Consider the following 14,021-nt stretch of genomic DNA (forward strand, 5'->3'; position numbering starts at 1 on the left):
ACTATAATCAAATGAAAAAGAAATAAAGTCATAATTTATGAGAAATAGTTGAAGGACTTTGGGATATTTAGGCTGAAGAAGAGAAAGCTCAGGAACCTATGATACCTATCCTCACACTTGTGAAAGCTTATCAGGTAAAGAGGCCAGTAGCTTCTGGGGTGCTTCAGATGGTGACATTTGCCACTACTGAGGGCATGCTCCATGAAGGCAGATTTTGGTTCAGTATAAGGAGCCACTATCTAATAGAGCCCTCCAAAAATGCAATGTGCTGTCTGGAGGGGTATTTAAGTTTTCTGTTATTGAAAGAAATCAGACAAAGTAGAGATGACCAACTGACAGGGGTGTGGTGGGCATTATGTTGCACCAGATACATCTACAGACTCTTCTAACACTAAGCTCATGAATCTATGAAGCCCCTTTTGTGTTCCAGAAATGTGTGTGTCTATATGTATATAAAACTTTAACATGAGAAACAAATCACTAGAGATACCTAGACATAAACTAGAAATAACTCTGTCTTTAAAAAATCTTCAGAGAATGTATTTTTGATACTCCCTTATGTTTAATTGCATGATATTATACTCCTTTTTATTATCTTACCTCAATTTCCCTCTGTAAGTAAGCACTAAGATGTGTACATGTGGATGAAATCTGTAGTGAACAGGCAAAAGGTACTATACACTTAAGTAACAAGAAATAATATTGTTGATCCTGCTATATTGCTAACGATCATCCCATAACTGACTTTTCCTTATTCTCTCTATTCAGCCAGTTAGATGAAATAAATGATTGGCAACCAATGAAAACAAAATTATTTTTGTGGTCAGGTGAAACTCAATTGGGGACAGTTTAGATCAGTAGAGCTGAGTTAGAAAACAAACTATAGTCTCCCAATCTTTGAAATGCCAAGGAGTGCCGGGAATTGTTCAATATGGTCCATTAGGGGACAAAGGATGGAACAGAAGAACATCTGGAAGGACACCCAGTAGGAGCAGGCTTTATGTTCTTTCAAAATTTCATCAAACTTTGAGTTGAGAACTATACATCTATGGGTCTTAAAATAAGTGAAACTGTATAAAACATATGAGAGGATGCTCAAATATTAACTTGAAGTCAATTTTATGGACAGGGAAGTACAGAGCAGTGTAGTTAAATTATATAATGAATAATCTGACAGAGAGTGAAGGTATAGACCCTTCTCTATGCCTTTATATAGTGACCTATTGACAATATTGCTTTTCTATTCACAGTTTTAAATATAACAAATAACATAATGACTATGTTAGTCCCTGTTTCCAAGGAAACAGATAACTCAACCAAATAAAATGAATTATATGCATGTGGGGGGCAATTAAATTAACTGAGTTTTTAACAAAAAAACTTGGTATGAAGTAAAGTTTCTATCTACATGCCACTGAACATTATGGTCCTTAAGATAGCAAAGTCTTGTTCTATCAACTTATTTGTCTCTAGGAAGTTTAAGTTTGGAAAAGTTATTAAGCAAATGTCTAAATTCACCAATTACATGTGAAAGATGTAATGTATAGAGTATACATTACTGGATCAGGATAGATACTTAAAAAACTGAATATAATAAGTATATTAGTTTCTGAGTAAACATGACAGATAATGTTTGCTGACATAAAGTGGTTTGATGGTTTTGACTACAGTCACATAGTTAGGAAGTTAACTTTCAATGAGGTCAAAATGATCATGTATATTCAGTCACTTCATTTCTCTGGTGGCCAATTTCTCCAGGAATGTTGGAGTACACAAAGGAGAACTATTTTTTCCCTTCTCAAACCTAAGATAAGAATCTTACATTTGAGTCTATGAAATGGGTTCAACATGAGGGTAGATTGCTGGAGGGAGTGGAATGCAGGGGGAGAGAGAAAATGTGAGCCCCTGAAATTACATGTATAATTTTGTGTGAATTTGTTTTTTTTTCTGGGGAAGGGGCCCATACATAGCCTTCAATGCAGGGGTGGGCAAAAGTAGTTTTGTAGCTGAGTACACGAAACACATAGCTTGTTCTTATGTTATTATTTATTCTTGTACTATATATTTTTCCATACAACCTGTAAACCTACTTTGCCCACCCCTGTTGATTCTCAAAGGGGTCTGATAACTTTTTAAAAAACGTTAAGAAGAGCTGCTCTAAGGAACATGTATAAAGGACCCATGGTAATGGACAACAGGGTCGAAACTGACTGTGGAGGGGGAGGCAGGGTGGAGGGTAGGAGGTGGGCGGGGCAGGGGAGAGCAACAGGGGAAAAACTGGGATGACTATAATTGAACAACAATAAAAAAAGAAGAGCTGCTCTAAAGGATGTTAGTTCAGAAGAGCCAGCTAGAGGAACTGAGGCTAAGTGAGAGAGCCTGGGTGTGTGAGCTCTTAGTGTGTGCATGCCTATGTGTATGAAGGGCTGTGACAATGAGAGAAAAGACTGCTGAGGTGTAAGGCTGAATAAAGTGACTGGACATACTTCATACTGTCAGAAGCTAATTTTTCTTTATACAGAGAAAATCACTTTGCAATTAGGGTCCAAGTTATTCTATTTTATTCTTCAAATGACTTTGTATTGAAGGTCATAAGGTGCTTTGGACTAAAATGCAAATGTGTGAACTGTTAAGGATCCTTGACCAAGGGAGACTCTCATCAATGGATGACAATTGCTCCACCTTAGGTAAATTTGCATTTAAATTACAATAAAATTACAACTAAAGTTAGCTGGGTTTTCTTATGGTAATGTTTTTTTTTCTTTTTATAGATAATCCTATGCCCTATTTTCTTTGGGGAGTTGGTTATATGGGATTATTTTTATAAGGTTTGCTGTATAGGTTCAGCAAGACAAGGTCTCTGTGTACCTGACAACCCATATCTGCGTGACTGCAAACTTTTACATGGTGAAAGGATTGTTCAGTGTTCCATCCGTGTTTGGTATCAAGTAGACAGAGCATCCCTAGGATTTTGAAGACAATCTAGAATGTTGTATAAATCATTTTGAAATCCAGGCATACAACCATCCTGGCCTTTCTCATTGACTTTCCAGTAAGTAGTTGCCCAGAGAGATATACTGCTGGAAATGACAAGTCCCTGTGAGGTGTGACATCTTGAGGAACATGAACATTTGATTAGGGCAGGTTGGTATGAATTAGCACTTCTCTAGACTCTCTAGATATGCTTTATCTTTATAAAATCTTAATTTTACAGTCTATTTTTTATTAGCCAAGGGATTTAACAGCTTTCTTCTCTATGACAGCGTTTGCAATTATAATTAAGGAATGTATTAAAACTGGAGTGAATTAATGTGAAAAATAGATGGGGGCATGGGACTAGAAGATTTCCTTAGCTAGGTGTGAAGGACTAACTCAGTCTAACACAAGGGAGGTACATTCCAAAGCAAGCACAAGAATCTGGAAAATTTTGAGGAATGTCTAAATGCATTCAATTTCCATGCTCATGTGAACATAAATGTTAAATGGAAATGACCCAGGACTTTTCGGGTCAATGAGGTGGTGCCTGAGGCAACAATTGTTTTATGCACTAGTGTATAGGATCAAAATATATTATGGCATCAAAACCTTCCAGAACATAGAGAAACTTTCAGTCTAATGTTCCAAATACATGTGTGAGGGATATAGCTCCCACAGCCAACTAGGAGGAAGGCTTTACCAATTCCCATAGGAAAAGAAACAGGTCTGCTTATCCCTGCTGGGGTAGAGGTTGATGTCTGCCTTTTCTAGGACTCCAGAGGGCATATATTTGTGTCTGCCACCCCCAGAAAAGGATAAATAAAGCTGATTAAACCATGGTTTACTTAGTTGTAATCTTTGTGTAACTTCAGAACATTATCAAAAGGTATGAATTCCTTTCAAGGTATGTCAAAATACTTTACACTCTCAAGAAAATTCTTGGAACAGATTAAGAAAGTCTAAAGATGAAGGCTTTAATCATTTTCCCCCCAAAGGGGTAGAGCTTTTCAGTGTAAAAAACTCATTTTTCCTTCTTTATCATGCCACACAAACACAGGCTTCCATTTTCTTTTATATGAAGTGACCACTTCAAAAGATTGCACCTGAAGAACTAAGAAAGTTCAGCCTTTCAGATCTGGCAGTACCTCTATGTGCTAGAACAGAATAGATATTTTCTATCAGTCTTTGTAGTGGCCAGAGGGGTTGAGTGACTTACCTGAACACTCGGAAGTATTGAGATCCATGTTGGTGATGGCAGTGCACACAGGGAAAGCCACACGTACAGGGATGTCAACACTTCCTGGTTCTCCAAAGCAGTGCTCAAAGTCTCCTTCAAGTAGGAGGAGTAGGCATGCCAACCTATGTCCTTTGTCCCTAATTCCTGTATCTTAGTTCAGTGGTATAGTACGGGCAACTGTATGTCCTGCTCCTTCTGGCAATGCTTTGTCTCTTCATGGTACCTCATTCTTGTTTTTTCCTTATCCACTAAGAATAGAGATTAGAAGACACTTACCTTAATTCCAAAATACTAACAGAGTTTCCTGAGGGAAATATTCGCCTTACAAAATTGAAGTCGCCAACATACACACTACCATCAGGGCCGGAAGCCAAAGCCACAGGAGCAAAGAGTTTGTTGTTGTGGGCTGGGCCATTGCAGTTGGTGCAGGCAACGCTCCGTTGGTGCCCATTACCCATTATGGTTGATATGACTGGGGGCTGCTGGGAAATAAACATATTTTCTCCATTCCCTTTATGTATGATTCCTAGATTGAAGATACAAAGAATAAAACCAAAGCAATTACCACACAATATTCTCAGCAACATTTTAACTTTTCTCTCATCATTCAAAGCAAGACAGCTTTGGTATTGGCATCAAAGAACTTGAGAGTGCAACACACTGCCCTTGGTTTTGTTTAACTGCACGGCCACCACAAATAGTACCATGAGGCTTTGCCATGGTTTATCCATCTGTGAAATGGGTTAATATACCCAGTCCCTTTAATGCTGATTCTAAATGCCTCAATAAAGAATTTGATGACTAACTTTTAACTATGTCCTATTCAGTTTAGGCTCTGTGAATCATCTGTGGCTTATTTTTCATCTCCAGCTGACTTTCTCCTGATACCTGGCACATAGATGTCTGACTTCAAATTACCCTCACTATGGAACTGCTTCCTGAAAAGAGAATATCAGTCAATTTTAATATGAACCTTAGCAAAACACAATCAGGAAGGTAATCTACTTCTGTGAAAAGAAATCATACCGCTAGAATGCACTTGAAAGATATAAGAAAGGGACTTGAATTTTCCACTCTTTTGGACCATATCTCACTATCATCAGTGCAGGAAATAGAGTACTGACTTATGAAAATGCTAGAAAAGACTGTGTAATCATTGTCTTTCGGCAATCTCATCCATTCTCACTGCTTTAACTCCCATTTCTATATGCTAAAATTTTCTGTCCAGAGTTCTCACCTGACACGCAATTATCTACGGTATTTTTTTACTTGGATCCCCACAGGTACCTCAAACTCGACAAGTTTAAAACCGAACTCATTATTTTGGCACTCCTTACCAAACCCTGCTCTTCCTGCTGTGCTCCCCAATCACCTTGTAAGTGCTATCACCACACGTGTATTTACCTAAGTTGGAAATGTGGGCATCACTGTCACTCTTCATTTCCTCATTTTCTAAAGCTAATATAACCCTCCTCCCCCAGTTTGGTCTATCTCTTAAAATATGTTGAACCAGTTTTGGCATCTCCATTGGTACTGCTTTGTTTTAGTTCAGTGTTTCTTAACTTCTTGGTCACCTGGTCTCCATGTATACCTATCTGCAAACCATCATCCACATGCCTGCTATAGAGATTATTTCAGTCTGTGGCTTAAAATCTTTCAATAGGTCTGTATTCTCTATGGGATAAAGGGCACATTCCTTATTATTAAGACATACAAAGTCCTCCATGATTTGGCCTTTGCCCACTTCTTTAGTCTCTCCTCTCATCACCCTGTCATTTGTATACTGAGTTTTAGCTACAGTGGACTATTTACAATTATTCTCACGTAGTTCCATTCCTCTCTGCTTTTGCACATGTCATTACCTCTGTTTTGAATGCCCTCCTAATCTCGTCTGCTTGGGGAACTCTAACCGATCCTTCAGAGCTCAGTTCAGGTCTCCTCTAATGTTCTGTCCAGGCAGAATTAGTTACTTCCTCCCCTGTGTGCCCACAGCTCTATCATTACACTTACCCCACTGTGGTATGCATTGTTCATTACTCCTCTACCTTCTCCATTAGAACACAAGCTCCTTAAGGCAGACAGGTGGTCTTACTACTTTGTGCATTTTAAGGCCAATCCCTGTGGCCAAGTCATTATAAGTACTCAGTAAATGTTGAAAAGAGACTTTGAGTCTCTTGTAGTTTCCTTGTCCAAATCCCGGTGATTTTGCAAACTTGCTAAGCCTGGGCAGAGAGTCCAAAGAACAGGTACTGTTGTGCTAAATAAATAGCTCAAGTCTGCTCAGAAAGAGCGAGGGCAGGTAAAGCATGCACATTGTGAGAGGCATACCAATGTGTCAGACTGAAATAACTGACAGCAAATGAATGCAGTTATTTTGTACAGTCTTATATTTTTTCTCCCATGACGCCTGCTATCTATTTCCTCGGACTCCCTGTTACTCTCCCTAAACATTTCCTAAAATGTCTTCCTTAGTATTCTTCCAACATTTGGTCCCATAGTCTTACAATAGAAACTATTGATTACTCTGAAATAGGAACATTGTTGGCAAAAATGAATAAGAGGGGAAAACAGGTACAACACCATGGCACCAAATATGGACCTGGAAGGGGCCTTCCAGAAAATAGAAATCCCATACAACATACAGTGTTTAGATTTCATAGGTAAGTATTTTCACTTTTCCTCCCAAGGTGATTTTGGGTACTTCTTTCAACATATGATCTGCAGGAGCAGTTATGAGTTTATGCCCCAACAAATTGGTCTTTTATTGCAGAACTATGAAATATCTTGAAGATCACTAGTTTAGTAATTTTATTAATAACTTTATTAGGCAGTAAATTTTTTCTTAAGATTTAGAATAATTAATTAGGTAAGATTAATAAGACTGAATCGCATTTCCCCAAAACACTTAATTGCAGTGTGATCGATACTGTAATTTAAATGAATTTGGAGACAGTGAATGAGAACTGGAATGACAGTGGTACAACATCAGTGCAAAAAATCTCCCAATGATCACGGACTTGAAATCCTACTGATGAGTCTATGTGCTCTAATAAATGAGAAAACCAACTGCTTAGCATGTCAGTATTTTGGCAATGCACTATTGGGTATATCATTCCAAAATATTTCCAATTATTGGCTTGGAAACATCAGATTTGCTGTTAACATCTATTTTCACAGGTAGATCTCCATTTTTTTTATATCAGTGTAACGGTATAGTTAACAATTACCTTCAAAATGACATGTGATTACCAGGCTCCTGGCAATTTAAAAACTAAAGATGGCTATTTTAAACCATTCTTCTAAGCCTGCAATTCTAAACCTCCCCTTTTCTATTAAAAAGCCCAGCACTCCATCAAAAGAAGAAGAATGATTAAAGGAAATAAAACATAAGGCAATGTACTTTCTGATTACATCTCAACAATTGATGTCTTGCTTTCATGCAAGGTACTAAAGTGCCCGTGTACTGAAATTACCATTCCTGTTTAAAGCTGAAGCAATCAAAACAAAAATGGGCAAACCCCTTTTGTATTGCCCTGGAAAAATAGATCATTTTGAAGGGTGTTTTTGTTGTTTCAAGAATCTGTTTAACCTTCCATTACACAGAACCAGGGCATACCATCTAGCAACAATGATTTAACACCAATTCTTCTGCAAAAGGTTGCTTTGAAAATATTTTGTTTATGTTCCTGGAAATCTTGACCAATTACTGCTGCCTCCCTTCCAGTTTATTCTGCCATAAATGCTCGTTTAGAAAACAGAATCAAATGATCCTAGGACAACACACATTATTTACATGAAGGCCAACTTCCTGCTAAAGATTGGGTGTCTTGTTTATTTACAGTCAACAGAGAAACCCCACTGGATGGAGACTACTTTCTCCCCTAAGTTTCTTTTTTCTCTTCCCCAAAAGCCAAGTCTGTTGTGTAATAAGTTAAGCATACTTTTAAACACACTACTCATATCCTACTGCTACCTTGCTCAGAACTTCTTTTGAAGCGTATAAATAAGTTTGAAATAAAAATTCCCCCTGGAAGCCAGTGGGTGGTGCTTTATGCTGATTTCCAAGAAGAAACCATTTTTCAGACTTATGAACAACAAGGGACACAATACATATTTCTCTCAGGACTTGACTGAGAGGATATAAACAGAAACTGGGAGATATGCCAGTGTGATCAATGGAAATTTACTTCCCCTCCCAGTCAAACCATTTGTTGACATACTACTGGCCTATCTTGGAGGCCAAGTTAAGTGAAATCCTTCATCCATTTTAGATGGATGACAAGACCCAATTAGTACTCCGGATTGTTCTTTGGAATAATTTGTAACACTCAACTGGCAGGAAACACTAGGGGATATATTTGATATAAAGATGTACATATGATAGCAAATACCTCTGTAATAGATGATTCATGCACACATTTTTATTTCACATAATTGTAAAGAACTGATTTATCTTAAAAGGAAACAATATGCAATCTCTGTAATCACTGAGAAGATGTATTTCGAAGGAAAAATATTAAAAAACACAAGTTCCTGGTGTTTATCTCAGTGAAAGTAGGACCCATATATATGTATCAGGCATACTATTGGGCAACAATTCTCCACAAGCAATGGTTAATTGTCAGGTAAATATAATTGCTGGAACAGAAATGACAAATGATTTGAAAACACTGCCTACTCGAAACCACCCACTGCATGATGATTGTGGAGCCAAAGAGAAACTGAAGAATTGAATGGCAGCAGACATCCAATCTAATTACAGGTGTCTTTTTAACCAGTGAGAGGAAACTGGGGGAAGATAGATTCTTGTTTCTAATCTGTTATCTGTGTCAGATCAAAAAAGGAGGGTGCCTAAAGAGTCAGGCTTTTTCCAGAAAGAAGGGGAGTGAGGGAATTCAGAGAGATGAGTCCCTTGCCTTAATCAGTCAGAAAAGACTGTCTGACCTAAGGGGGAAAGAGCACTGCTTTCTAAATTGGTCTTCCCAAAGCCGCTCCCTCACACTTATCATTTCTGCTTCTAAAACTGCCTTTGTGGGTGGGATTTAGACTTTGAAAACGTCCCAAGAGAGGTGTTCAAGTACAAGGTCAGGCTGAAAGGCAGTGGCAGAGCTGCTTTCAGATCTGTTCCTGGCAAGTGTTCTGTTTATGGTTAGAAAAACAATGTGCCTACAACTGAGATGACAAAATGAACCAATGTTCCTTAAAAAAAGAAACTAAAGCAAGGTGTCTTTCTCACAATAAAATTCTCAGAAAGATACAGAAAGCAGATTTAGTGAGGCTGGGGTGAGCCCAGGGATTCTTTTGGGGTGATAAAAGTATTCTGACACTGTGTTGTGATGATTGCACAACTCTACGATTTACTGCAAATCACTGAAATGTGCACTTATAATGGGTGAAGTTTATGGTGTATAAATTATACTTCAATAGAGCTGTTGAAAAGATTCTTAGATATAAATTGGTACCTGTTAGCTAAAAACTAATGATTGGTGAATAAGGGGTGTAGAGAATACATTTGTGGAAATGGGAGGGGGCCCAAACCCAACTTTCTGAATGGCTACCCTCTGTTCTGGATTTTTAAGCCTGTGGGAAGCAAATGGTAAGAGGCTACAGGACTAGGAGCACACAGCTGGGGGCTGGCTCGATTGAGGTCATTTCCCATTTTGTGTTTAATGTCAATGACAGGCATTTGAAAGAGACAATCCATACAAGCCAATAAAAGTGAGTGGTAAAGAAATGGCTGCTTAAAATGTCAAACTCTTTCAAATCAAAACAAAAAAACTAATAATTTAATAAGTGGTATCTGCCCTTTCATTTTGTATTTTTAAAACTGTGATTCTCCTTTTGACAATGGAAAAGAAGTTGACATTTTATATGTGCCTGAATCTTTGCTCTTAAAAATAAACAATTTGAAATAGAATTTTGAATCTTCCTTGAAAGGGGGGAAGGAGGCATAGCGGGACATACAATGGACACTTGCACCTTCAGGATCCCACACTGGGACGGTGGCGCATGGTGTCATTTTACGGTTAAGCGATCCTGATTGGCTTTGCCAATTGAAATTTCCCAGTCCATGTTGGCTCTTTGGCTTGGCAGGTCCACCTATGGTGCAAATGAAGTAAGATCATAGGTTTGAGTATTAAATGGATCTCTTAGCTTTGGTCAATTCACAGCCTTATAAGAGAACCGGATGTTAGCCACTTGTTCTACAAAGGTAATAGGTATACAAGGATGGCTGAATGCAGGAGTGTAGCTGCCTCAATACATTCGCATCCTTAGTCCTGGACAAATAACTCAAAGTACATGTTCTACTGGGGGCTGCTCAGACTCTGCCTCTTCAGATGAAAGGGAATGTGATTTCACAGTGAAAACTCACCAGCAGATGTTCGAATGAAAGCTGGATGGAAACACCAATGACTGGTTTCCCAGTAGGATGCAAAGGGAGGTGGAGGAACTGAGTTGAAGCATTTATGATCAGGGTAGCAACATCAGTTTATTTGACAGATACATGGGTGCAAGGGCCACCTGCAGTCCTTTCTCCTGATTTATTTAACATTTATGTTACAAACTAGGAGAAAGTCACAGCAGGAAATGTGGTTCAAAGAAGGCAGAGACTAAAAATGTGAGTGTTTTGTTCTCATTGCTTTTCCTCTTTTCCTAAGTCCAGAGCTTAGGAGCCTTAAAAGTAAGTGAAGTCTAGGACAGAACTCTTTCCCTCCTACCTTTTCTCTTCTTTCACCCATCACTGTCCCTTTACTCCTAGCTTCTTATTGGACATGCTGACATTTATGTGAATAAGCAATGACAGTGTAGGAGAAAGAGCACACAGCTCTAGCCACTTACTGACTCTGCAGTGTTGGGGAAGGTCACATGACCATCTTCGACTCAGACTCTTGAGCTTTTAAATGTGGCTAATGCCACTTTGCAGAGTTTCTATGCTGAAAACTGGAGAGTTTACTAAACCCTTTGAAACTGTATTACATAGATGATTATTTAATTTGAAGGTACACACCGTGCTTCACATTTAAACATCTCTGAAATAAGTATGTATCTTATTATCAATGCATGCCATATTTCAGTTAGCAGCATTTCCCACAAAATAATGGTGTACTTGTAACTGATGGTGTCCTAGGTTATGTGAAACATGCTGACTATTATTCCACTTTGAAACAGTTGGTTACAATGTCAGATAAACTCATTAATCACCTGGGATAGAGCAATAATGATAGTAAAACCCAGTTTCATGTAACTTTGTGATGAAGTGGTCTCGCTGTACTAGCACTAATTAGAAATCAGACTGTTGTATTGGAAAGGAAATAAATTAACATGGTCATCTCGAGGTGGAGAATTTACAGGTAATTCCTTCCTTGTAATTTTCCAAATTTTCTGCAATGAACATGTATTACATATGTGTATATATATATATATATATATATATATATATATGTATATAGCATTAGGAAAATAGCATTGATGAATATTTTAAAAGCTGCTTACCACTTTGAGGATTCAAAATATGATGCTTATTTAATGACCAGCCTCCCAGATTGGAAGCGTCCATCTCAAAACCTTGTAAGATGACTGTCCTTTTCTCCCAGAGAATAAAGTCAGGGCAGGTTTCATATTCATATCCCACAGATACTGCAAACAAAGAATGAATAACACATTAGAAAATTAAAAAAAATTCTTTCCTTTTTATCCTGGTTGGTAATTCTGTGGATATTGCATTTGCTACTGAATTCTGAGTTGGATTGAAATTTCACTGCAAATGCCTTTCACCCAGCACAGTATAGCACAGCACTTAGCATAGCATTGGGCATCCAAAAGTGACCAGTCAGTGCATATTGGATAAACAGATGAATGAGTGCTGTCATTAGGTATGTACCATATGTTTATAGACATTAAGCTTTAGTATGGGCTTTTGGGTTGCAGGCTGTTGCAAAATAGAAGAAATAAGCTCTCTGAAGGCTTAAGGCTGTAGAAGTGCAGGGAGGCCTAGTTTCTTGCCTCTCTAGAGTGTAAAAGGCACTTAGGAAGCTGGCTTTGGGGTACTGAGTACCTTATATAACAACTGACTGCATGAGAGTGATAAAAATCAATCTGCCCAATTTATATTTTCTCCTCTGCTAAGTGGCCTTCAGTTTGTTGAGAAGTCTGAGTTTGCTTTGAGTGTTGCAAGTGCTTCCAGTGTAAATTGCATGTTGTGCACATTATATTTTGGTTTCTGCATATAGCTAGCTAACCAATGAGGCATCACCCAACATTTGGCTTTGAGTCTTATGAAGCACAGATGTTGTGCATTAAACTCGGAACCCTGGTATGCCACTAAAATGGGAAGTGTGGAATGTGGGAGCTTGGGCAACTCTACTGAAATATGCACAGCTCAAGTATACCAAGGTCCAGCCATTGTCTCAGTTGGGAAACCTGCTTACCTACTGGAACCCCAGCTTTCTGATTCGTGAATTTAAAATGCTTTTTGTCCTCATCATGTTGAAAAACGGAGATTATTGGCTTATTACACTGCATATCCTGAAGCTTCTTTTCCACTTTCTGGCAGCTTAAAATATCCCTGGCTGATTGTCTGCCATTGCTTTCAAGTCTGTGCTTCTACCTGATTCTTAAGACATCCATGAAGAACTCATTCCTTCTTTTATCATTTGGTTATGGAAGCTGGTAATGAAAATGCATGCTTAAACAATGCCAGTGCAGTAGGTCCATGGATGAAAAATTAAAGCAAGCCAGATTTGGTGTTTGGCATTAGAAGAAAGGAAAAGATGGTATTTTAAGTCTAACTGATTTCTGTGTGCATGTGCATGTGTGTGCAAGAAGCATAGGCATAGATGAGCCAAAAAGGCCTTGTGGTTATGAATATACAGCTCTCTAACTTTGTGGATCATCTGCAGCCAACTTTACATCAGACTGGCTTCTCTTTGTCCCCGACACTACCAAAGCTTCAATGGGGGTCAGGGCCAGCTTCACCAGTTTGTGACCTCAGCAGTCTGACAGGGGTCTATGGTTAGAAGGGCCCCCCACTTGGTCTAATGTGCTCTGCTGTCCCTGTGTTGAAATCTTTAATACTTTTTTAACAAGGGGCTCTGTATTTTCATTTCACACTGGGGCCTGCAAATTTTGTAGCTGGTCCTGACAGGGATGCCCTACTACCCTGACGTCAGCTGGGGAAGGCTCATGGAAAGCAGACTCACTTTAGTATTAGCCCTAACAAAGCATTATTAGCAAGTGAGATCAATGGGGAATGGGAAAGACTAATCACGAAATGGAAATAATTTCTAAATGGAAATTAGTTTGGGATTATCTGTGTCAATGCTGTTCCTCAATGAGGTGGATAGAAACATAGACTTTCGGTGAAGAAAAGGATCTCAAAGGTAATCTAGTTCAGGTTACACTTTGGCACCAATCATGGCTGTGTGAAATCTTGATGTATCATCATGGCTCTAGTGCTTGCTAAAATAACCTGGTTGAGTGCAAAGAGTTGGTTTCCGACCCAGAGTCAGAAAAGACTTCATCTCTTGGTTCTGCTAGTAGCTTAGCTGCATGGTCTTGGGAAAATTATTCTCCATCTCTGGGAGTTGTGCTCTTAAGTGGCAACAAAGTGTGTGTGTGTGGAAGGACGAGGAAGAGCAAAGTATGGACTAGAATTAAGAGTTCTTACAAATTTTTTGGGTCAGGGAACCATTTGTTATGAATTTGATAACAGTCATAGATCTTCTTCCTAGAAAATTACATATGCACACAACATTTGATATATAATCCTAGGGGATGTTCACTGGCCTCCTGAAATGAAGATCTCACA

The 14,021-nt window shown here is 38.6% G+C and overlaps 1 protein-coding gene across 1 annotated transcript in view; it reads right to left on the minus strand.

The window, feature by feature from the left end:
• TENM1 (teneurin transmembrane protein 1) overlaps nucleotides 1–14,021 on the minus strand; it is a 375,964-nt gene that overhangs the window by 113,823 nt on the left and 248,120 nt on the right. Inside the window, exons 16-17 of the mRNA XM_028522241.2 lie at nucleotides 11,708–11,851; nucleotides 4,490–4,739 (exon numbers count right to left, since the gene is read on the minus strand). Of these exons, the coding sequence (XP_028378042.2) occupies nucleotides 4,490–4,739; nucleotides 11,708–11,851 (394 nt within the window). The remainder of the gene's footprint in view (nucleotides 1–4,489; nucleotides 4,740–11,707; nucleotides 11,852–14,021) is intronic.

This window comes from Phyllostomus discolor, chromosome X (genome assembly GCF_004126475.2).
Source record: "Phyllostomus discolor isolate MPI-MPIP mPhyDis1 chromosome X, mPhyDis1.pri.v3, whole genome shotgun sequence".
Taxonomy (NCBI): Eukaryota; Metazoa; Chordata; class Mammalia; order Chiroptera; family Phyllostomidae; genus Phyllostomus; species Phyllostomus discolor.